General features: G+C 36.8%; 2 protein-coding genes across 2 annotated transcripts; one reads left to right on the forward strand and one right to left on the reverse strand.

Moving 5' to 3' along the window:
- Window positions 1–224: 224 nt before the first annotated feature.
- LOC134754535 (uncharacterized) lies at window positions 225–7,568 on the reverse strand. Its single transcript, XM_063690830.1, has 4 exons — window positions 7,364–7,568; window positions 5,784–5,995; window positions 1,860–1,984; window positions 225–1,295 (listed from the first exon to the last, which is right to left on the reverse strand). Exons 2-4 carry the CDS (start codon window positions 5,992–5,994, stop codon window positions 1,134–1,136), a joined length of 498 nt encoding a protein of 165 aa, XP_063546900.1. The 5' UTR covers window position 5,995; window positions 7,364–7,568; the 3' UTR covers window positions 225–1,133.
- A 3,557-nt stretch (window positions 7,569–11,125) lies between these two features.
- LOC134754015 (uncharacterized) lies at window positions 11,126–13,883 on the forward strand. The gene is made up of 2 exons (XM_063690074.1): window positions 11,126–11,341; window positions 11,451–13,883. Exons 1-2 carry the CDS (start codon window positions 11,207–11,209, stop codon window positions 12,885–12,887), a joined length of 1,572 nt encoding a protein of 523 aa, XP_063546144.1. The 5' UTR covers window positions 11,126–11,206; the 3' UTR covers window positions 12,888–13,883.
- The last annotated feature ends 13,152 nt before the right edge of the window (window positions 13,884–27,035 follow it).

Consider the following 27,035-nt stretch of genomic DNA (forward strand, 5'->3'; position numbering starts at 1 on the left):
GGAAAAGTAAAAAGCACTAGTTCGCGAAAACCAACTTTCCGCACGCTAAACAGCTACGTAAAGTACTTTTTGAGCAAATGCATTAAAAAGGATATTTTCCCAACAACTTTAAAATAATAATGTGCCTACTAACTAAAGTATTGTAATTTATATCATGAAATAAAATAACCTATTTTTTTTTTGGATAACATGCAAGGTTTTTAATAAAATAAGTTGTACCATTAATAAGCTCGTTTATTCAGACATATAACGCAGACTGGAGGAAGACTAGAAGGATTATCTAACACAAAACAATTCACAAAAAACAAACAGTAACACTAATAGAAACTAGTATTTTTGGAAGTCCTTAAACAAGCTCAGGGGGCTTGTAGCTTGTAATACAAGTGGAAGTCCTTTTCTAACAAAAGAGTTAATAGGTATCTCATAGTTAAGCGTGCTCCACCGTAGACCGCATCATCACTTACCATCAGGTGGGATCGTGGTCAAACGCCTGCCTATTCATCATAAAAAAAAGCTGTCAAAAAGTGAAATCCGCTTGTATTACAAGTTACAAGCTTTTGAGAAACGGGCCCCTGGTCCCAAGTTGGTAGCTGTAAGCAAATATGGCCAAATGTACCTGCGACACAACACCGCAAACCATGGCGCATCTACTGTCGTGCCCCGCATTACCACAGGGCGGACACGCTATACATCAAAAATCACTTGCATTTCTATGTGTGAACGGCACGTCTGTACACGCGGCCGGCAAACGGTCGTCAATCTGGTGTCGCGGGGCGAGGGCATTCGAGTCGGCGCGGGGCGGGGCGTGGCCGGTCTGTATGATAATACTATTACTTATTCTGTGGCATCACTGCTTGGAACATGACCTGGGCTAGAACCGCGAAAATCGATGTTCACAAATTGCGGGCATCTTTCTCTGTCACTCTAATTACGCCTTCGTTGGAGTGAAAGAATTTGCGAATTACGGTTCTCGCGGTAAGCCCCCTGACCCTGACCATGAGCCTGCCTGGTAGGCACTCGTGAACTCTCGGTAGTCAAAGTGTTAATATGTGTTCAAAACGCGAAAGTTTTAAATGTTATATAACTCTATTGTGTACCTATACCTACAGGTCCGGATAGTGTGTACCTCACGTCTAGAGATCTACGTTGTTGAGATTGGACCCGGAATGTGTGGCCAGGTCATCTTTGACGAGTAAAGTGCCGATGGGGACCACGGCCTCGTCCCTTTCCTTTTGTTTTCTCATCTCGTTGCGAAGTTTCTCCAGTACGGCGTAGTTCGGTTCGATGTGACGAGCCTAAACAACACAGTGTGTCTGTAATAGATGTCATATATTAAAGAAAAAAAAAGCCAAGGCGGCGGCGGAGGCGAAGCGGTGGCGAGGTGGCCTAGGGGTTCATGGCGTTAGCCGCGATAGCTAAAGACGCCGGTTCGAATCCGGCCTTCATCACTGGAGGGCTTCGTCACTTTTTCTTTAATATATGACATCTATTACAGTTTATAATTTATATATAGTAGTGTGACTACATAAAAAAAAACACAAATCAAAATATTTTAATAAAATAATTTGATTTATTCCCAAACTTGAACATAGTGTTTCATTATTAGAGCGGTAAAAATATTGAAAACTAATTTTATACTTGAGAACGAGTACCTAGGTTATTCTACTTTTTCATGACCATTAATCTATTGCCAGAAAAAAGTATGATAGAATGAATGATGAATTCCCAAATTGTACCTGAACCAAACAATAGGGATTTGATGACCAATTCTACTAGGGTAAAAATTTAGCCCATATTACAGCGGACTTCCGGTAGATGGCACTGGATGAAAATTAAACTGATAAATGTAGTTTAGTTACCTTGTCTTGCAGCAAGGTGATTTGATGCTCTTCTATCTTCTTCTCCTTGCAGTTCTTGACGGAGCGTACCCGTACCCGTACAGGCGGAGCAGCGAGCCCCAAGAACGAACAAGTGGGTGTAGCGCCTGCAAACATGTATATAGGTATTTATAACCATTAATATTCACAACGACGGGACTTAGTGCCAGTTGCACCATCCGTACCTACTTGACAGACTGATCAACGTCAAGCGCGCCGCGGCGGTTTACTATGAAACTTTCCATACAATAAAATTTAGCGAACTCTTTAACGATGAGAAACAGTTTGCAGCGGCTAAGTTGGAATGGGACTGGGCTGGTCATGTCTGCCGAATGCCGGACGACTTGTGGGCCAAGTTAACCAAAGAGTGGGAGCCCCACGAGTCTAACCGGGGATCCGGCAGACGGCAGACCAGGCGGGATAACTTGGACTCCTTTTTGAAAAGCTGGCCAGATATAGCACTAAACAGAGACGAGTGGAAAAAGATGGCTCGGCCTTTGCCCAGCAGAGGGACACAGTGGGCTCTGAATAATAAACAGTTTAGTGCAACCCGACCCTTAATCGCGTAAAATAAGTTTTAAATTTACCTCCGACGTTACCAGGACGGCGTTGTCCCCGTGGTCTCGGAGAAGACTGGCTAAAGTTGACATCAACATCTTCTAGGCGCGCGAGTTTTTCGCACTTGGTCTTAACCGCTGAACCGATTTAGTTGAAATTTGGTATAGAGATAGTTTGTGTCCCGGGGAAGGACATAGGGTATTTTTTATCCCATAAATCATCCTTTAAGGGGATGAAAAGGGGGGTAGCAATTTGTATGGGGAATCGATAAAAAGCAGATTGGGTAAAAAAACTACGCAAATTACTAACTCCAAAAGCTAGTACATTATAATCTTAAAAGCCAAAAATCATTTTGGCGCCACAATTTTCTGCTGCTTTACTTGTTTCAGTTCAGGATTCGGCAGATTCCCATGAAACCCGAAAATAAATACCCGGCCGAAATACCTACACAAACAGTCAGAAGTAAATATGGAGATCTTCATATTGCATGCGGACCCTCACGCCCATCCGGTGTGCGAGCGGGACAACGGTATCTATGTAGGGTCGGCAATCCGCATGTAACACCCCTGTAGTTGCAGGCGTCCATAGGTGACTGACAGACGGTGACTGCTTACAATGGTAATGGTTAGGCGGGCCGTATATTTTGCCACCGAGGTGGTACAAAAATCTATACATTACTGTCTCACACAGTTTTTAGGGTTCCGTACCCAAAGGGTAAAAACGGGACCCTATTATTAAGACTCCGCTGTCCGTCTGTCTGTCTGTCAGCAGGCTATATATATCTCATGAACCGTGATAGCTAGACAGTTGAAATTTTCACAGATGATTACAACAAACGTGATTTTTTTGCTATTTTTTTTCCGTAATGGTACCGGTACCGGTTTTATTTTTTTATACCACGTCGGTGGCAATCAAGCATACGGCCCGCCTGATGGTAAGCAGTTACCGTAGCCTATGGACGCCTGCAACACCACCTGCGCGCGTGGCGGGGTGGCCTTGGGGTTCATGGCGTTAGCCGCGATAGCCAAAGACGCCGGTTCGAATCCGGCCTTCACCACTGGAGGGCTTCGTCACTTTTTCTTCAATATATGACATCTATTACAGTTTTTAATTTATATACAGTAGTGTGACTACTTAAAAAACACAAATCAAAATATTTAATAAAATAATTTGATTTGTTCCCGTTTATAAGGACACTCCATTTTTATTTCATTGCTTATATCTTTAAGAGGCCGGTGTCGATTTTAGTCGCAAAAATGTAAAATTGATAGATTTAGTCCGTGAAATTTTACACCTTTTGTTACCTAATTGAAATAACAAGTACTGGTTTCTATTAGCACGTCTTCTTATCTTACATTTTATTAGATCAATTTTTTGAAAACAGACTCACTAAATTAGAAATGTTTGCTTTTCTGATGGACGTTTAGGTAAACGCGCGTAAAGCACTGATTTTGTCGCTCTTATTTGTAAATTTCGTAAAGTTTGGACTGCTAAACATGGTAATTTTGTATTACACATATCCTGTACTTGACGTTTATCAGACTACATTTTTATTATTATGACTTTGAAGTAGTGTAAATGAAAGTTAGACGAAATCAATTTTCTTCAGAAATTACCTCAAAATAAGTGACAATTTCTCTAAAAATCGACTTAATTTCAACGTAATTTTGATACTTAAACAATCTACAACATTTGCTGCAACTATTCTTATACATCAATTTGTATAATTTACCACCATGATTTTATGATGAATTTTTAAAAACTGCCCCTTCTCTTCATGCATTACCGGTGACGCACGCTCGCGACCTCATTATTAAAAGGCAAGATGAGAAGACGTGCTAATAGAAATCAATACTTGTTATTTAGATATTACGTAACAAAACGTGTATAATTTCAACGACTAAATCTATCAATTTTACATTTTTGCTCCAAAATCGACTACGGCCTCTTAAGCTCCATAATTATTTCTTCATTGATTACAATTTCCTGTTTTATTTCTTGTATTTCTTTTGATAGTTGTTCTGTAGGATTTAATATGTTTTCGCGTATTTCTTTTGGTTGTGTATTTTCTAAATTTTCGCTAGGTTTTAAATTATAATTTATTTGAATATCCTGGCTAGTGGTGTCTCTACTACTATCATCATTTCCACTAATACTTTTATTTTCCTGTCTGCTATTACTAGTATTAATGGTTACATTTTTATTAAGATCGTTCTGTCCCATTCTAGCCCAGGCGCCGCTTTCGATCTGTTCTTTGATCTTTTCGTCTATCTCTTTCTGTTTTTCCTCCTCTTCTAAAGCGCGCCGGTACGCGAGGCACGGTATAGCTTACTTACTTACTGCTTACTGCTAGCCTTTCTCCGCAGACGTCTCGTCTGGTTGCCCTTGGCATAGGCCTCTCCCATATTCCTCCACGAGTCCCTGTCCAGAGCCTGTCTTCTCCAGAAGGCTCCAGCCACCTGCCTGAACTCGTCTTCCCATCTCATTTTTTGTCTTCCATCATCCCTTTTTCCGTCTCTTGGGTACCATGTTGTGATGTCTTTTGACCATTTTTCTCTTTTGTCTCGGAGCATGTGGCCGGTCCACTTCCATTTTAGTTTTTTCATAGTGTGGTTTACGTCGATTATTTTTGTTCTCTTTCTAATGTCCTCCAGTTTTATTCTATCTCTAAGTTTTATATTCAGCATGCTTCTTTCCATACTATTTTGGCAGACTTGGAGAGCTTTCCTCTCCTTGACAGTTAGGGCCCAAGTTTGACATCCATATGTAAGGCAGGGAAGGATACAAGTGTTAAATACTTTGGACTTAATGTTTGTTGGTATTTGGTTGTTCTTCACTATTTCCTTTAAAGACCAATATCTTTTCCATGAGTTCCCGATTCTAGTGTCTACTTCTTGTTGTGTCAAGTTTTGAGGTGATATCACTTGTCCAAGATATGTGTATTGTTCTACATAGGCAATGAGGTTGTGGTCTATGTATATGTCTTCCTTTACACTGTTGGTCATTATCTTGGTCTTTTCAGTGTTCATAGATAGCCCCACTTCTTTGCTGCGGTCTGCAAGCTGTTGTAGCATTAGGTTTAGGTCCTTCGGGTTGTCACTCAGTAGAATAATGTCGTCAGCAAACCTTAGATTTGTTAGTTTTGCTCCATTTATGTTAAGACCAAAAGATCTATAGCGGTATCTCTTATCTTTTATAACGAAGAAAGGAACAGATCATACAGATATTACAGATCATAGCATAGGTGACTAACTTTCTCTTTAATTCATTCAATTCTACGTTCAATCTCTAGCCAGAAATAATCAACATTTTTCAACAATACATAATGTGCAAATCTCAAGTAATTACCATCATCATCCTCTTCATCCGTCTCCTCTTCACTATCCTCATCGTTAGACTTGACTTCATTGAACACCAGGAACTCTCGCAGCCTATCCAACTCCTCAGGCCGGACGAAATTGTCAAACTTGTCTTCATCTATCTGTCTATCGGTGTCCACGTCTTCGGTGAAATCATCCAGTCTTTGCTTTTTGGATGGTGGTGCTTCAAGCTCACTCATGCTAGAAATAGGGATTAACTTAGGGGGCTTGCATATTGTTGATCTAAGCAGGACTTGTAACTTAATAAGATCGTGTTTCAAATGGACAGACAAACAAAGAACTGATTGTATGAGTAGTGTTTCCTTTTGAGGCACAGGACCCTTAATTCTCCTAAGGCACAGCCACAAGACAAAATTCCAAATTTTGCAAAAATAATACAACTCAATTTTGCCACATCATAAATTTTCTATTAGGTATGTCAAGTAGCTAATATTGTTTGCTCTATAATTGCAATATCTCTATAATTTAGAATATTGATGTGCTTTCCTATTATGGAATAGGACAAAGTGTTAACTTTCAGAAAATATTAAATTTTAATATCAATTTACTCAACTTAGGGGTCATCTATTAATTACATTAATTACTGCCTTGGGTGAGACTTGAACTCACGGCCTCTGAATCGATGTAACACTCTTACGGTAGATGTCGCTAGGGTCCCCTAGACCCATATAGTGGGAAGATTTGCTGACTATGGATGAGGTCTTGGTGGCTCAGTTGGCAGAGCGCTGGAGTATCGATCCAGAGGCCGTGAGTTCAAGTCTCACCCAAGGCAGTAATTTTTCCACTTTTAAATTTATTCTAAGCTTAATAGCATTGATCGCAGACGTTTCTGCTTGTTAAAAATTAATTTACATTAATTACATCAAACGTTTAGGGTCCCGAAAATGTGACATGTTGTGACAAGAGGGAGGGGGGGAGCCACAAACTTTGTGACGTCACTTTAACTTATTTAAATTATTTTATTCGCTGTCCAGTTAAATATATCAACAAGTTTTTGGAACGATAATCGTTTTTAATCATTTAATTTTCTTTCCTAATCTGTTTTGGGTTATAAAATTAATAATATTTCTTTTGTCAAAAATATTTTGATAAAATATTAATACTTAATTCAATTTGCCGATTTCATTGAAAAAATGTGACGTCACACCAGGGGGGGAGGGGTTTTCCAAATGTGACCAAGTGTGACATGGAGGGGGGGGGGAGGGTAGTTTAATTTCGATCTGGAATTTTCTGAACACCTTGTAGATGGCTGGTTGTCTTGAGAACCTTGAGCTTAACAGCAACCTTACAAACAACAAAATCTACACGAAAAGCAGTTCAGACTTTACCCATCGCTATGTATACACCTTCGCGGCCGCTGCACCGAGCCGCTGCCGACGCTGAGCCGCTGCCGACGCTGAGCTAGCGGCAGTTACGAGAGACGGTCTCTAGCTGTCTCGGACAACAGAGGCCGATCTATTGTAACTCTGCAAACAACCGCTGACGATTCAGAGCTTCAGTCTGTAAGAATACATTTGAAACACCTCCAATTAAGTAATAACTACTTACGCGTGCTCGAATTGACTAAGAAGTATGGCGACGTTGCTTTGTTGCAAATAAACGTTAACTTAATGCACAATTGAAATACCCTGAATTGAATTTAACACAAAGAAATTACATTAAATATAATAGGTAAGCGTGGCCACTCTTGGTACCTTGGTTTTTATTTTCACGGAATTAGAATTAACGTAAAAGGTGTGGCCGGTGACAAAAAACTTATGCAGCATGCAAGGTATTTAAACTGTCGATATTTTCCATATTTATTGAAATATTTTTATATTCTACTACAGAAATAATGACTGTTAAAAGAACGCTAAAATCATGCTAAAATCTAAATTATATAATTTTTTTTTAATTTATTTCATGACCATGGATACAAGTCCTTCAGTCGCATTCATAAAAAAATACACAAAAACCCATAAAACGCTAAATTATAACGTTAAACATGTTGGTATATTAATGAATAAGAAAAACCAGCTTTTGTTGGGTAGTTTATTTATTGCTATGGTATCACTATGTAAATTTACCCGGGCGACCAAGTTCCGGGCCGCTAAACAAACATTACTTTTCACTATTTAGTGGCTTTTAATGGCTTTAATGTTTGTTGTAATTGAGGTGGTTATCAATTTGATCGCTTTTTGCATGTATGATACATTGCTACCGCAGAACTCTTGTCATTTCTGGACCGATTTTTTGTATGAAATCATGTCTATAAAGTTCCCTCCACACTCGTGCGCGATTCGCGACGCGAAGCGGCGAACGCGAGTGTGGAGTCTAGTCCGATCATCGAAATCGACTCCACACTCGCATTCGCAGCATCGCGCCGCGTAGTCTGGAGCGCGTTTAAAAACAAATAATTTTTAACACATGATGAATACATAAAATTAACATAAAAGCGGGAAGCGGAAGACAGAACGAAACTATAATGAAGCCTCATCAAGAAAATAAGCATGATGGCGTGAGACACGTTAAGCAAGGGAAACTTATTGGATACCACAAGGAAGAAACCAAGTTCCAAATATTTTAAAGAAATGCCCTGAATGTATGAAACATGACAGAGGGCCATATAAACTACCGGAAACTCCTGCTTTACCGTAAGCGAGGGTCAATGGTCAATTTAGTTTCCCATTCACATACGTTGGGACCGACTACCTGGGACCACTCTGTTAACAATGGAAATGGCAATTGCAAAAGCAGGATTAGCCTCCATAGGTACATGTTTAGCTGTAAGAGCCATTGATCTAGAAGTTGTAAAGGACCTAACAGCGGAAGAAGGTTTAATGCATGTTATGTTGAATACTCAGAATAATATGTTCGTTATTTGACAGGTAGGTGTCAACTGTAACAACTTGATGAACTTGATATAGTCGTATTATTTTAGTTTAAAAAAAATTCGCGGAATTTCAGCGGTCATCTTGCTTTATAGGTATTTTAATTATATTGTTGCTATTCCTGAAATATTGTTGGAAAACGTGCTGAGTTTTTATTTGTAATGGTTTGAAGTTCCCAATGTGATAATGTCTTGTGTGATCGAGGGCTGTAAATCGCATACAGGAAGAAAAGAAAATACGCACGAACCGGTAACCTTTAATCGGTGAGTTTTGTTCAATTTTGAAGAAATTAATTTATAGGACCTGACCCTAAACATTGAAATCGATATGTTTTTTATGTAATTATTACTTGCATTCAAGTCTGTATAGATTTTTGCATATATTTTCGAAATTTTCTGCTAACTATAAAAGGTTATATTTTTGGCATAGTGATGGACTGTGTATTTATCGACCTCAGATCAATAACCTATCGGCATTTACAGCTTTCTTATAGTTTGGCCCAGGACTGTCTCATTTTAATTGACGAATACAGTCAAGGGCATAAATATATATACATTCACAAAGTCTCAAAAATATGTGTACGCTCTTACACCTTGGACAATAAAGTCGTGTTCATATATTTTTGAGCCATTTGTTTGGATCGATATTTTTGCCTTCGACTGTGCCTATAGTTTTCTTTCTTCTTACTTACTGACAGATTGTGTTTGCCAGACTATAGTATATATAATACTAAAAACCGGTCAAGTGCGGACCAAGGGTACCGTACTTTTTAGTATTTGTTGTTATAGCGGCAACAAAAATACATCATCTGTGAAAATTTCAACTGTCTAGCTATCACGGTTCATGAGATACAGCCTGGTGACAGACAGACGGACAGCGAAGACTTAGTAATGGGGTCCCGTTTTTACCTTTTGGGTACGGAACCCTAATAAAAAAAACATTAATGATCATTGATGAATGTTTCTTTTATTAATATTGTTGGTTTACCTATCTCACAAAACCCAACTTTTTATTTCAGATTTCCAAAGGACGAGGAATAGGGGATATTACTGCAATGTTCTGCCACCAGAGTGCAGCACTAGCCTTTTAGTAAACCGTAGAGTAACTTACTTATACATACTGTACCTTTGACAGGTTTTTGACAAGTTTTCAGAGGACCTACCAGAAAACTCGAATCCGAAATTTCGTTATCTGCCTCTTTATCGCTCGAATACGCAAGAGGGACAGAGATGTTAGATAACGAAAGTTCGATTTTCTTGTTTCGCGATAGATCCTCAGATTGTGGTAGTGGCGCCACCTACGCCGAGTTTCGCGTAATATTCCCTATTATTAAATTAAAAAAATATATTACACGAACGTTTTTTTTTTTCATTTCCTATTTGGTACATGACTAGAAACTATACTTAGTTTTTTAGCATTAGAAAAAAAGGTAAACCATTTGCACGTGTCTTTTTATTGACAAGTTTTTTATATAAATATAGCAATATTTCACTTATGAAAGCAAAACTATGTAAATGATTGTATATTATATTTGTTGTGACTTATTTTCAAAAGTGTTTTTCGATAAAATTACATGTTAAGATCGCTCGCCTGCTTTCTAATGATAAGAAAACGAGAGGTATAGTTAGACGGTTCTGTGTGGTAGACTGCAAATGAGATAAAAGCTATATTAGGTACATGCATAAATCCTTATATCAGGCAGTAATTTTTATACTTTAAGCATAAAAGTTATACAATCCTTGTATTCAACGAGCCGTCTGCTACAGATTTCTTGAAATTGCCGCGTTTTGTCAGGTTCAACTTTCATTAGCCAGACTATTATCAATTTGCCAATTTCGTGATAATTTTTTTACTCGGCAGATAAACTTATGCATAATTTATCGATATAAAAAGTCGACACAGTTACATCCCTAGCAAATAATTCAAACTTATGACGCCTTACGTAAATGAGAAATAACAATTATATATGCATCTCTTTTCGGCACATTATCTAATTCGTAATCAAGTAAAGGACGGGTATACATATTTGCGAAGCATTTTTGCCTGGATATTAAGATTTAGAGGGCCTACCGCGAACACTGAACCGAATTGCGGGCATCTTTCTCTTTTACTCCAATCCGGGCGTAATTAGTGTGAGAGAGAAAGATGCCCGCAATTTGCTAACTTCGGTGTTCGCGGTAACCTCAACTTCTATTTTAATAAATAAAAGTTATTCATTGAAAATATTTCCTTATTTTTAGTTAGAATTGTAAAGGGCCATCCTCACTCATGCCATGCGTTCGCGGCTTCGCGCCGCGATTCGCGCATGAGTGTGGAGGGCCCTAATAAGTAATTCTAAACAAAACCTTTGCCGAGCAGAACTACAATAATTTAACTTTAGGGTAAATAGTCTTGTTTTACTGGCAACACTCGCTATTGCAACTGTCATGATTATCAAAATTGAACTTCAAATTTTTCAAAACGACAACGGTCAGCGAACATAGAACATTGGTTTTATTAATCATTTTATTCAGTTGTGAAAATGTATCTCTCTTCTGTTAGTTCTCGCTTACATCTTCACGATACTAACAGTTGGGAGTTAAAAAAATCCTACGGATGTTATGATGGTCTAATGAGAGACATATCATGGAGCGATGATGGTAAATACATATTACAGGTAATACTATATCATTTGATTAATCTAGATTGCTTAAAAACCGTAAATACGCGCATTTAGCTCGCTGCTCCTTTATCTGAAGTTATAGTTGTTTTTGTTTTATTTTCAGGTCAACTGCAAAGGTTTAATCGAAATTTTAACACCCGCAGACCATGACATTCGTAGCTTACAGCACATTCCGTTGAAAGACACCTGGTCAGCTAGTTTCCACCGAGAGGGCCACCGAAATGTCGCCATAGGCACGAAGAGCGGTAATGTTTTGATATGGAACACGAAGAACAAGACTATAACGAAAACATTCCCCACTCCCACGCATCAGGCTAGCGTTAACTACATTAGTTATAATGCCAAAAATAATAACTTAGCAGCTACCATGAATAATGGAGAAACTTTCATTTACGGACCAGTTTCTAACATTCCAATTTTAACAGTCAAACTTAATTATTCGAAAAGCGTTTCCGCAATGAAATTCCATCATGAAACATGCTGGTTACTAGGCTTAGCTACAGATGAAGGACATGTAGTCCTACGAGATATTGACACAAATAAGGACAAAGCTTTTTTTGATAACATCCATGCAGCACCTGTTAGTGATATTGCATATTCATTGATTAACAAAGATGTCATGTTGTCCAGTGGTTATGACAAAATTGTTCATGTATATGACATAAGACTCCAAAATGTAGTGTCTACCATCAAAACATCTTACACATTGTCTTCTGTAGCTATAAATGCTGACAATCAAGTTGCTATCGGGACCAGAAATGGAGTAGTTATGATTTACGATTTGAGAGATTTAACCAATCCGTTTACAACTTTAAAAGGTCATAGTGAGGAGGTGAAGAAAGTAGCCTTTCAACCTTCAAGGAAGAAGCCACAATTGAATGAAATAAGCATTCCAGAGGACACTGAATTACACTTGACACCTTGCAAACCGAGCCCCGGAAAACCTTGGACTTCTGACATGTTCCTAATCTCGGATTCACCTAACAAGGATATCCTAGGTGTTTCTGAAAAAACTGAAGATAATAGAGCTGATTCATTCCTAGTACTGATGGGGTTAGACAAGTCTAATGAAGATGATGTAAATAAATCGCAATTTAAAGATAGCAGCATGTTCGAAAAAAATAAAAGATTTGACATAGAAAAGGATACGAGGAAAACTTCAACACCTCTTCAAAATCAAGTCGCTGAGAATTTAGAGTTTCAGTCTCCCATTTTAAACGGAGCTCCTGATGATGGGAGACCACTAAACTTGATAAACGGAGAAAAGGAAAAGATTTCGAGATATGATTCTGGTATTGTTGAAGAAATTAAAGATTTCATTGAGCTCAGTCTTGCAGATGTTGCAGAGGATAATAAGAACTATTTCCTACAGATCATGATGGTTCTGACGAAGCGGAGGCTTTCGTTGGAGAGACAGATGGCAGCCATGAGTTCTCAGATCTCGATGATGCAGCAGAACCAGAATGAGTTGGTGGATGCAAATAAGAGACTGGTCTTGCAAGTGGAGCAATTGAAATATGCTGCTAACAATAATCTTTAAACTATTGCCATCGACTTTTACCAATTGTAAAGATCCATTTTTTTTACCCAATAGAAGATAAATCCACACAGAGGCTGGCCCTGATATAGCCTACCTAATCTCATTGTTATAAATATTTTGTCTCTCTCTGGTTCTATCTTAAGCTGTTCTCACATTCGGCTTGTGTCCTGTGGTGGTGTGATAAAGCCTTTACCTTAAAGTGATGGACAAATGTGTTATTTTAATGATAAAGGGTATACCATGCTAGTATGTTATGAATAAAATAGCTATGCTTAATTTTACTACTTCTGAATATTGTTTTTATTGTAATTTTGTGCTTATGTAAGTAAATCTTCTTATTGTGTATGTTAAGAGGCCGGTGTCGATTTTAGTCGCAAAAATGTAAAATTGATAGATTTAGTCGGTGAAATTGTACACCTTTTGTTACCTAATTGAAATAACAAATACTGGTTTCTATTAGCGCATCTTCTTATCTTACCTTTTATCAGATCAATTTGTTGAAAACAGACTCACTAAATTAGTAATGTTTGCTTTTCTGATGGACGTTTAGGTAAACGCGCGTAAAGCATTGGTTTTGTCGCTCTTATTTGTAAATTTCGTAAAGTTTGGACGGCTAAACATGGTAATTTTGTATTACACATATCGTGTACTTAACGTTTATCAGACTACATTTTTATTATTATGACTTTGAAGTAGTGTAAATGAAAGTTAGACGAAATCAATTTTCTCCAGAAATTACTTCAAAACAAGTGACAATTTCTCTGAAAATCGACTTAATTTCAACGTAATTTTGATACTTAAACAATCTATAAAATTTGTTGAAACTATTCTTATACATCAATTTGTATAATTTACCACCATAAATTTTTGATGAATTTTTAAAAACTGCCCCTTTTCATATATTACCGGTGACGCACGCTTGCGACCTCATTATTAAAAGGCAAGATGAGAAGACGTGCTAATAGAAACCAATACTTGTTATTTAGATATTACGTAACAAAACGTTCAACGACTAAATCTATCAATTTAAAATTTTTGCTCCAAAATCGACTACGGCCTCTTAAAAGTGTAACTGATTGACTGTTAGTGCCTTCGGTTTAAGCATAGATCTTTCAAAATGTACATAAATTACTTGTTAGTGATGCCCTATTATTTTTATGTTAGAATGACAGCACTGTACCTTGCCCCAAAATTGTATAATTTGAAAATAATGCATAACTTATATATATTTACCTAAATAATATTTTACTAAAAAAAATTATACACTGTTAAATGAAATTTTACTGGCATAGAAATGTATTAAGAATCTTGTGCCATGATAGCTGTAAAGATTTAATCTAATTCAGTATTATTTATAAATTCCACGACAATAAATGTGTGTGCTGTTGAGTTTGTTGTAACTAGTAACTATGTATAAAAAAACTAAAAATTAAATTATAACTAAACCCCAACTTATTTTTAATTATTAGTCATTGTTTATCCTTTTGCCTTTTCAGTTCAAATGACTCTGTTGCCCAGATCTTTGTACCCACTTGCAAACTTTCTAAAGCATTTAGGTTAATAACATCCACAGTAACTCAATAAACCAACTCCAGGCACATAAATTTAGTATTCCAAGCTATTCTTTCCCTCAGGCCGCGGCCTGGAGGCATGCGACCGGCCGTTCATACATTTTGGTCGAGCTCAATGTCATTATAATAATAATAATAATATATTTATTGCTTTCACATTGGTAAAATTACAGATGTTCTTAATCGATAATGTATCACAACATGACACCCTGTAAGGGTATTGCAATTTTATCTATCTACTCTAAACTAATACATATGTAAATTAAACACAGAGATAACATTACACAAAAGTTATACCTACCTAAGCTATGTGTACCTATATTACTTATATGTCTATTTATGGTATTTATTACAATCAAAATATTCTTGTATAGAATAAAAACAATTACTCGTTAAATAATTTTTCAAGCAGTTAACAAATTTATCATATTTTGCTCTCCCGCTATTTCTTTTGGGAGCTGGATGTACGGTAATTATAGTGCTTGTAAATAATTAGAATACGTGATTTTTACAAGGCGCTGTTTTATTTAATTTTTTTTAAATTATGTAATATATACTTTGACCGACATCCACTGAAACCTTGAAGGATATAATATAACCAAATGGAGTAGCCATTCTGCATCTCATGAACCGCGATAGTTAGACAGTTGAAATTTTATAGACCTCTGATATTTCAGTCCAGTGTGAAAGGGCATATCCCGAGTGCAGCTCGGTCTAGTCGCAAATTAAATTTAGTCAATTAGCATAAGCATAGAGATGAAGGTGCAATTCAACATTCCATATTTTTGTGAAAATGTAAATGATTTGTCAAAATAAAGTTGTTGGTTTGTCCTATTGTTGTTGTTTTTATGCACATACTGGTGAAATCCCTTCCCAACGAAAATTTCCATATAATATCCCCACGGGTAGAGAAGAAGGAAAAAAACCACGTTTTCACATCATCAATTCGAAATAGGGGTTTTTCTTCCCTGCTAGGAGGGATCAAATTGGCACTTTTCTTCCCTGCTAGGAGGGATCAAAGTAACACTTTTCTGTTCTAAGACACTATTTAAAAAAAAATGCACATTATTTTTTTAGCTTAAATAATATTTTTAAACATCATAATTACCTCATAGGTGATGTGAAAAGCAGTATGTGTCACATGGTAGCAAAATTATTTCCATCTTGGGCGTAACACACTTGAATCCCTCACTACGCTCAGGATTCTACTTTAGAATCCCTCGTTACTCTCGGGATTCTATTATAGAATACTTCGCTTCGTTTAGGATTCAATGTACGCCCTCGCCATAAATATGTCATTTTGCTCCCTTGCGACACAATCTACTATTCTGTACCAGGGGCGGGGTCAGTTGACGTTTAAATAACACTTGCATTGCAGTCTGGTCATCAGAATCGCTGCCAACTTAGCTTGGTTGGTCTAACTAGTAATCTTTACACTACGGAATATGTTATATTCTGTAATTATTATTTTTCCCCTCACTAGCTCGGAAAGCCGTCTTTTATCCTTTAAAACAAGCGGGGAAAAACGCATTTTATCCACTAGTGGGGAAAGTAACTTGACCTTGGATGGAGCGTGTTTAAGTAGCTTGACAAAAATAAAACGTAAAACGCTCATAATAATGGTTCGTTCGATATTAATTATCATTAAATAAATGGTTTGAGAATCTAATAAAAAATACCAGATTTAGCTTTATTTAATGATTTTAAGTCATAAACCTTCAAATTCCATAATAAACGTTTGTTTTTTAATAATTATGTTAAATATAATTCTGAACGCACAAGTTAAGTCGATGCAATTTTAAAACGCATCATTGACATTTCATACGTCAGAAATGTCAACATTGTCAACAAAAATTTTACTTAAAAACTTCTCACGGGCTTCCGGTTCGAGCGCCATCTTGATAGTTAGCATCGTGATTAATTACTTTGTTTTTTGCTTATTAATATTGTTTAAAGTGTAATATCGATAGCTTATTATACAGTAAACTAATGTGGTAGTGTGCAGTGAATGGAGAATTAATTTTGAAGCGCGTTTAACCACCATCTTGGAGTCAACGGCCGGTAGTCCACGTGCTTCTTGTAAAGACTAGCTATCGATTTACAAGAGCTAACAAATCACCGTACACTGTCTTGTACAACCGTACAATTTTTGTCGTTTGTAAACCTCTCAATACCTTGATACTGGCGAAATAGTCCCACTGGGCTGAAGCCATAATTTTAAAAGAAGAAGAAGAACTTCTCACGTAAAAACGTGCCTCGGAAATCAAGAAAAGTTGATTCTCACACAGATGGCGCTACCACCAATACCAACTGGCCTATTCTCGGCTAGATGGCGTTGACGGTGTTATTTGTTTTTTAACAATTTTAACACAATCAGTGAAAGAACATGGGTCAAAATCATATAAAAATAATTATACTTCACCGTACAAACTTCTTCAATGATGTATATCAACTTGTAGTAGGCGCTATCAGCGTGCCTTTGATCATGACTTTTAGAGCAATAATTCAGAGTAAAAATAATTTTTTTACGAGAATTTACACTAGATCAGATTTCTGAACGTACACTTCGTACTTCCCGCCTAAGACAAAGACATCTGTCAGTGTCACCTCATTGTCGTTTGTCATGTTTTTTTATTCCTATAGTAGTTTAGATTCTTCAACCGATCAAGCATCTACACGGACTGGATCAACTTCTGATACTGAAATTCTGCTCCCACAACCTTGATGCTGGCAAAATTGTCCCAATGGACAGATGCCATAAGAACCAAAAACTGAACTGAACTGAACTGCCAAACGGTCTTGACTTTCTATTAAAATATCAATTTTGTTTAAAAAGGAGACGAAACTCCTTAAAATTATGTAAAAAAGAGTGACCCAATTGTAAATTGGAAGATAGAATAAGAAGATCGCAGAAGAAGATACAAGAACGTTCGCGATCAAGGTCGAGCGTCCCCTCGTCTGCAATTCGGCAGGGCCGGTATGCTGGAACGCGTTACATGTTGAGATCACGATCTTGGAGCTATTCTAGGTCGGCAACATAAGATCCCTATCTCCGCCAGCGGCGTCGAGAAGTAGATCTCGCTCGGCATCCAGATGTAAACTTCGCTCTCCGATAGTGCCAGCATTCCAAATATTCGATTAATTTTACTATTTAATACACCTAACATTCCAAAAGGGAACATTATTGCAAGGTAAGAAATAGAATGTAGTACCAAGTGCAAAAATTGTTCATGTTATTTTATTTCCATTTGGTGTTAGTGCACACGTTTGGAATGTTATAACTAGACATCTCTAGTTGCTGACTGCACTCGGTGGTTGTGCTGTACAATTTGGAACGCTATTTTAGGCGTTTTGGTTGTTTACTGCATAAAATGGCTGTGCTAATCATTTTGGAATGTTAATCTAGACATCTCTGTTTGATATTTGCACTTGGCAATCTTTGGCGTACTACAACTAGGTGCGTTAATTGCCAGTAGCCATGGGATATTGTTGGTGTTGTCTCATATCCCTTGCCAACAGCACTATGAAAGCCACCTTCAGACTTGTGTCTTGCTAGATATACTTACCTACTGGTTTTGTGGCGTGTTTGACTAGACACAGCTCTTAACCAAATGAGTTAATCATGTGGTATGCCACAGAAAAAGGCTGTCCTGTGATATGTACTCATCTTCAACTAGGTACTGCGAATGCATAGTGGCAAGTCTTGCTAGACGTACTTACCTACAAGTTTTGTGGTGTGTTCGACTAGACACAGCTCTTAACCAAATGAGTTAATTATGTGGTATGCTAAACTCATTGCATGATTGTGGCTCATGATATATACTCATCTTCAAGCATATGAATTTAAGTAGGTACTTATTATAATTTCAGCAAGCGAAGAATTAAACTAGTAAATCTTGACCTTGTGGGAAGGAGGCACCTTAAATTTGGATATAGTATAAATCCTTCTAGGATAATGTTGTTGTCTATTTGCAGATATAAAATTAAAAACAATACAAAACAAATATGACCTGGACAAGATTATGAAAATTTACTTTGCACTTACAGCAATCATAAATCATAAATCATAAATCTTTATTTGCAATAGATATAGTACTTACAGATCTTAGGTAGAGATATAGTATATACAGGTCCATATATCTAGACTTAAATAAGTCATGCAAATTTTACATTTTTAGCTTACTCGCTAAACTAACCTGTTACATGCTCACATTATTAAAATATTCAGTGGTACTATAAAAGCATTTTTGTACCAGCCAAGTAAATAGTTTTTGCCTTAATTTTTTGAGGGGTAGTTCTCTTAATTGCTTTGGTAAATGATTGAATATCTTAATACACATGGCGTAACAATTTCTACCCCTCATTGCAGTGTGCATTTTTGGAAGCACGAGTCTATCCGGATATCGTGTGTTTATATTTACTACATCTCTTTTCTTTAAGAACATTTCATTGTGCAGCTTAACAAATATACACACTTCATAAATGTACAGTGAGTGTACTGTTAGTAAATTTAAGCTAACAAAATATTCCTTGCAGGATGTTGGTATGTGAATGTTGGCTATTGCTCTTACACATTGCTTTTGCGCTAGAAAAGTACGATGAATTTGTACAGAATTTCCCCATATTAATATCCCGTATCGCAAATTGGACGCTACAAAACCATGGTATGCTCTTAAGGCGGTTTTTTTATCCGCTACTCTTGTTAGTCGCCATAGGACATATGCAAACCGATTAATTTTAGAGCAAACCTTGTCAACATGCTGTTTCCAACTACAATGATCATCCAGCACGAAGCCAAGAAAAGTAGTACTATCGCATTCTTTTAAATTGTGATCGTTATATGAAACAGTGAGATTCATCTTTCTCCCCCTTTGGTTGATAAATTGAATATACTTGGTTTTTTCGAGGTTCACTTGCAGATTATTAGCTTTAAGCCATTGTATTATGTCAATAATGGTATTATTAATTGATTCATTGTAGTTCTGACTATTATTATCCGGGATAACTACCGATATATCATCTGCAAATAATGTGCAATCGTAGTTAGTAATTAATGGCAAATCATTCACATAAAGTAAGAAAAGAAGAGGCCCTAAGATAGTCCCTTGTGGTACTCCTACTCTAATAAACTTCGTTTCTGATTTGAATTGCTCTTCTATGTTTTCGCAATTAACACTTGTGATTTCAACCATTTGACGTCGATTGGTGAGATAGCTTTCAATCCCATTCTGAACTACACCTCTTAAACCATATACTCCACATTTCTTCAGAAGGAGGTCATGAGAAACATGGTCGAATGCTTTGCTCATGTCGAAAAAAATGGACACTGTATTATTTCCTTCATCTACATTATTAATTATATTATTTATGACGTTAAATGCAGCTAAGGTGGTGGATTTTCCTTTTTGAAAGCCATGCTGTTGCATACTTAATACTTTGTATTTATTTATAAAATTCATTAATCTTTTGTGCATAGCTTTTTCTAGGACTTTGGCTAAGATTGGAATAAGTGTAATAGGTCTGTAATTATCTACCTTTACTTTGTCCCCTTTCTTGTAGATAGGCTTGACTATCGATAATTTTAGTTTATCTGGAAATTTATTTAGCCAATTTATTGGTGGTCCGTAGACGACCCCACAGACTAAGCTGCGGATGGTGAGATGCTTGTCAGTATTTACAGTCACTACAGCCTTGTTCCCTACAAGGCTAAGTATTTAAATGAAACAAAATACATTTTCTTATTCCTTAACAATAATGATTTAGCTCTCAATAATTTGTGTGCTGTAGCCAACTATTAAAAGGTGAATATGAGGTTATTGTAAGTCTTACTTACAGCCTCGGTCAGCCGTATCAGTCATATTTTCCAATGTATGTCTTGCTTACTTACTAATAACATACAGGGACCCTGGTCAAAAGCATTGATAAGGAAGCGGAGCAAAGTTTTTCCTCTGCAGTCACAAATGTGGCCGCACTCAGTGACATCACGGCAGCCTGTGTTCATTTGGAACAAAATTCTTGAAGCTGTGGTTTGCTTAAATTATATACTCTTTTCAGCAATAGCATCATATTTACAAGGATTTTGTCCGGGATATCTCATACAAAATTCCTTTTTTTATCTGTACCAATACCTACAGGTATTCCAAAAAGTGATATTTGACAGTCAAATACTGAAAAAAATATGTAACTGTGAATGTACACTGCATGTACAAATATATGCCTATGATAAGCAGTTTAAGTTAAAATAAATTGGAACTGCCATAAAACTAATAATACAGGATTGCTATATGAGCATTGCTCCAAGATGTATTTACTTGATTTATTGGTGATTTCTTGAATGTAGAAAACATCTATGTTTCATGTGAAAATATGAGATTTCAGTTTTAAGTCCCGTCTAGACTATTGGACTGTATTTCTCTAGCTAGCTATATGAATCTCCTAATAAATATTTTATTTAATACTACGTACTATCTATACAAGATTAGTCTTGATACCATTACCTACTCGTACATGGAACTGTAATCAAGTGGAGATAGCTTCTTGGCACTTACCTCAGAAAGCTGACTAATATTTAGATTTATTTCTTTACCCAAAACTAAAAGTTAAATAAGAGAAAGCTCTTTATAAAATTGTTCATATTTTTATAAGTTTTAACTGCCATATAAATGGGTTGTTTGTATAGCTATGGTTGGCTATGTGTATTGTTGCAGAGAGAAAATATAAAGGTATTCTGAATTCAATATGGTTAAAGAAATGTAATGCCAATATGTCACTTAGTGTGACATGATTCGGTGGCTAATTAAAATAAAGGGTTATAAAATTTATGAATATAATTTTATTTGCAAATGTTTATTCAATTCAATTCACTTCAATATCGACAGTTGAATTATGAAAGGAGCCTAATAGAATAAATTGCATTAGTCTTGTTCAACTTATGGTGGTCTTCCTTATGTATAAAGACCTTTCTTTCTCATTTGCCAGACTGTGGGATACTTCTGAGAGAAGACAACACAGTTGTCAAAAAATGAAATACCTACAGTATTTTTACCACAGTATTTCTGTATCTGGGAACATCTGGTAGTGGTGTGAAAAAGAAACATTGCAATGTTCTGTTTAAATGCTGTATGTGTTAGAAGTGTCATAAGCAGATTGAGAAATAATAACGTAAGATTGCGGAGATTTAACGCAAATCGAACAATGAATATTTTTGAAATTTCCTGCATCATTTTGAAGCTCCATATACCTACCGATGAAACATGTGAACGCTTGACATATATCTTGGTGATGCCCAGATGTTTTTTATACATAGATGCTTTCACATTTTCAGGGATATAAAAATTGCTTTATCTATGCTTTCCTTCCATTTGAAATGAAATCTAAGGTATCAAAGTTCTAGGAAAAGAAGAAAGCACGGTCATTCGGGTCATTGTACCTACTCAAGTTTGACAACATATATTTTTTCTCTGTCTGTCAACATGACAGTTTAGTGTTGCCGTGGAAATTTTGTAAAGGTGGCTTCACACTAATGTATGTGGTCGCCACACATAGGAATTGTATAGTTTGGAGCCCCAGCTCTCATTTACAAAAACTTATTCCGTTAACCGATTTCAAGTTTCAACAGCGTCCTATCCTGATTATCCGGGAAGTGCCATCAGCCATGGCACGGAAGAGCGGAGGAGCGGCAAAAGGCGCGGAGAAGAGGAGTTTCCGGTTAGTGCGGCTAACAGTATGGTAAAATCCATTGCGGCCAACACCATTAAGCAGTATGATAATAATTAAAACACTGATATATGTTTTTTGTGGAAATAATTACTTTAATTATTTTATGGCACCCGTTCCAGAAGTGCTTGCTGTTTTTTAATAGCATTATGTAATGAGGGAGCTAGGTATATAAATGTAAACTTTTGTGAATTTGCTCTAATGCTTTTATTGGGAAAAAAGGATCTCCTCAAATGATGGAATGGAACGCTTTATCAATAACGATTTTTCGATTACACCCACCTCAACCTTAAAATGTAAACTGGCACCCTTAATCAGTCTTAAATTATTTATCAACAACGTCACAAATTAATTAATAAAAATATTTCATCACAGACCTAAAGCTCGCTCCAGATTACGCGGCCCGAAGCCGCGAGCGCGAGTGTGGAGGGCGCTTAAGAAAAGTTACTTTAATTAGCTATTGTGATTGAACACAGAGTGCAAACCCTGTTCGTGATAAAATATCAATTTTTTACTAGTATTCTGATTTTCTGTCCTTATAGAAATTTCAGCAATCTTTGCTATCCTTAGCATTCATTTTACAAGGGAAAAAGCTAATTTGAAATTGAATAAGTTTTGCTCAGGCCAAAGATTGTTTAGCTATTATATAAATGACGATGATAATATTCGTGATGGTAGTTGATAGTGATTACTTATTGCCCCCAAAAACCTCATAAGAAAATCACTTCCCAAACGATTTGGAGATGGATTAAGTTAACTCTTAAAGATGTTACTTATTTATGTTTTTATTTATTTATTATTTTCATCACTCATTTAACCTGTTATGCGTTGATGTCAGCCGTAAATCATTTAGAAATATTGATGGAAGAAAAACAACAAAGTGGAGTGACACTTCTAATGTTTTTTGCTCAAATTCATAATAGGGCCATAGTGCCATCCATCCAATAATTTTGCTAGATCCTTAGTATCTAGTTAATGAGAAAATAAGTGTTACTATAGATTGTAAGCAGTAACACACTGTCAAGAGTTGCATAAAGTTGTTGAATTGGCTAAAAATTGCATCTCATGCAATCCTTTGATTTCTTTGATAGTCCTATAATAATTAAGTTTTAATGTGGTCTTTGGTAGTACTAATGAAATACCTATTAATAAGGAACAAATTATTATTTGTTTCAACTATCATGTGATAGGTAGTTTGATGAAATGATGATCTCGTTAGATCCCTAAATAATGTAAGAACTAAATATCCATATTGGAAATACAGTTAATGATAACTGAAAAGGTACCTATTTTTTATAATGAAATCGTAAATCATTGTTAATAATTGATTTCATTGTTGCAATACAAAGCCATAACAAACTTTGAATACCTATCTCTAAACATCTACAAGTTAATATCATCATGAGAAGTTTGTGCGGTGAAGTATAATTAGGAATTAAACGAACTTACCTGTAAGTGAAGTTCGATTCTAATTATATGAACCGCACAAACTTCGAAATGATGATCCCTCCCGCCCAATACCCGCGTTGTCCTGCGACAACCAGGGATTCTAACAGTGTAAATCCCTGTCAAAGTTTAAGATATTATTGGCTTTGCTGAGTTGTGGGCCAGGCTGTTATGTCTGGTGGTATGTTCACTGCCAGCGCGAGCTACGAGTGAAGCTGATAACACGTGTTTTTCCGCTTTGTAGCGACAAGCGCCTAAGAATAGAGAATCCGCCTAGCGGGTCACTGGCAGTGAGTGTTATGACTTGGCTTGTACTCTAAATGAGGTGACACTGACAGGTGTCTTAGTCGGGAAGTAGGAAGTGTACGTTCAGAAATCTGATCCAGTGTGAATTCTCGTTGAAAATTTTTCATTTTTACTATGAATTATTGCTCTAAAAGTCATGATCAAAGGCACGCTGATAGCGCCTACTACAAGTTAATATCATCATTTCGAAGTTTGTGCGGTTCATATAATTAGAATCGAACTTCACTTACAGGTAAGTTCGTTTAATTCCTAATTATATATGTGACGTTTTTAACCAAAAGGTACCCCATTGTCGATTGTTGAAAAGGTTGATTTCTAATTGAAGCTATATGGAAATAGCGCCTTACTGACAAGCGGCAATAAGTACCCCTTTGGTTGAAATTGGCACATATATTTTTACATTAAGGTAACTTTCACTTCACGTTTCAGAAAACTGAAATTGGCAAAGAAATCCAAAAAAAACTCAATCGACTACAGCATACTGACAAAGGAAGACATGGAGTTTCTCGACAAGAAACCCGACTTGCAAGAACTCGTTGACAGTGTCAGGGAGCTACATAATTCTACGAGGGAGACTTATGCCCTGTATCAGAGGGCTATGGCACTGGATGAGGTAGTTTTGAGGGATGCAGAAGAGAAAGTGGAACGGGTTACGAGACAATTGTTAGAACAGTCATAATGAAGTTGAATAAACTTTTTTTTTTTTTTTATGGGGTTTCGTCACTCAGTGACGATGTCACCCCTGTACTGAGATCTATAGTAATATAGAAGTACTGCAATACTACTGTAGGTAAAAAATAATGTAGTAGTGTACCACTACATTATTCTTAAGTATAGCTAATAAATAAACTTGTTAAACAAAAATTGTTAAAGAAATCCAACAAAATCCGAATCCACTACAGCATACTGTCAAACGAAGACATTAAGTTTCTCAGAGGCAAACTCAACTTGACAGAACTCGTTAACAGTGTCAGGAAGCTACATAATTCTACGAGGGAGACTTATGCCCTGTATCAGAGGGCTATGGAACTGGATGAGGTAGTTTTAAGGGATGCAGAAGGGAAAATGGAATCTTAAGTTGTTCCCATACTTTTATACTTCAAAAGTTGCCTAAGACTTTTGCTCAAGAACCAAACACAACCATCGCACAGCATCAATCGCATAGCAAACAAATAGCATTAATCTCACCTGAGGCGTCCCGTCAAAATCGTAACACGATGCCAGTTTACTGTTGCCGGGATGCTGTGTGTGATACAGGTCTTGTGTTAGACCTAAAGTAAGGAGGCCTAGGAACGCTAGGACGCATAGCGTCATCGTGTACGTGAGCCGGCGGACGGGCAGGCACTGCGGGGCGGATGGGAGGTGCGCAAAGAGTTGGGAGGGAGAGTGGGCGTGTGGGTAAGAGCCTCTGTGAGGTTTGAATACATTATAGCCCATTTGGCTGGCTTTTTATCGGAAAAGAAATTATCGAATTTAAACTGTTGCGAGACATACTAATATTAAATCATTTTACGGTTTAGACTCACTTGTTTTAGTCACTCGCGCGACATGTTTCGGAGAGCCTAGGTCTCCTTTCTCAAGCACTAATAGTGCGAGCAGCGTTCACGACGACCGTGTGTTGCGTTCTGCCGCGCACATGTCGCGCGAGTGACTTAAAACAAGTGTCTAAACCGTAAAATGATTTAATGGAAAAGAAATTATTTAATATACTTACTAATCGTGATTAAATTTAGATAAAAAGTATTCTATAACTGCATTTTATGCTATTGCAAATCAGAAATAACGCTGCTGCTTAGCCATGACGTTAAAGCCTGACCAGGAATATATGATCACGCGCCATGTTGCGAAATTTCATTGGAACTAAATTTTTCATACTAAACTGAACTGTCACCCTATACATGAGAATATCAGCGCCCTCTTGACAGTGGTCATATATTTCTGGTTGGGCTTTACGTTACTCTCTTTGTAGCCTGACTTTGTTGCTAATTTTTGCCTACATAATTGCAGCATAAAGTACGAAGTCAACAAAAATAACAATACAAAAAGTTTATAGAGGTATAAAGGTTGGGGAAAATATGGCCATATTTTTGTTGAAAAAAATTGTTTTTTTTTTTATTACAAGATCAGTTTTTTTCAAATGACATTTTATACTTTATGCTGCATAAATAATCTTTTGTCAAATATCACAAGGTATTTGATTTTATTTATAGTCATACTATCTTATACATCTTACTTATCTTACCTTGATTTATGAATTATGTATCGACGACCGCTTTTTGTATTATTGTGAAGTCAACAGAAAAAACGTCGATTTTCCCGAACTGCGACCTGTCTATTATTAAATACTCTTTGCCGCACCAGACGAGTCGGGAGATCTGAATGGCCGCGGAGCGCCGACCGTTTTTTGTAAAGGGCCCCAACTCAAAAGGCCCTTTTGTTGAATGCCATGTGCGATCATGCGGTCATCCAAAATGGCAGGTTCCGAAATGCTCATTTGAATTTTTAGAAAAGCACGCGAGTTGCGATCGTGTTATAAAGAAAAGCTTAATTAAGTGTTTGTGAAAGTTTTTTTCACATCACCAATTCGAAAAGGCTTTTTATTCCCTGCTAGGACGGATCAAAGTGGCGCTTTTCTTCCCTGCTAGAAGGGGTTAAAGTAACACTTTTCTGTTCTAGGACACTATTTTTAAAAAAAATTGCGCATTATATTTTTAGCTTAATAGTTATTTGTTATACAAGGGTGCAAAGTTGTATTTTACCCGTGAGTGTGGAATTGAAACACGAGCAAGCGAAAGGATTCTATAGTTGAACCACGAGCGAAGCGAGTAGTTCTAAAATAGAATCCTGAGCGTAGCAAGTGTTTCAACACACGAGAAGTAAAATACATTTGCACCCGTGTGTAACACAAAACTTTTCCCCTCACTATAGCGAGGAAAGTGCAACATCCACAGGCGTGATAATCTAACGTGATAATCTATCACTGCAATCACTCATTTTTTACGATAATACGATATTATAACAGAAAACTCTGGAAGTTGTGTATATTTACGTGTCGGAGTCGGTGAGAAAATTTTTGTAGACAATTTTGACATTTCTGGCGATGCGTTTT

The sequence above is a fragment of the Cydia strobilella genome, chromosome Z (genome assembly GCF_947568885.1).
Source record: "Cydia strobilella chromosome Z, ilCydStro3.1, whole genome shotgun sequence".
In the NCBI taxonomy this organism is placed as follows: domain Eukaryota; kingdom Metazoa; phylum Arthropoda; class Insecta; order Lepidoptera; family Tortricidae; genus Cydia; species Cydia strobilella.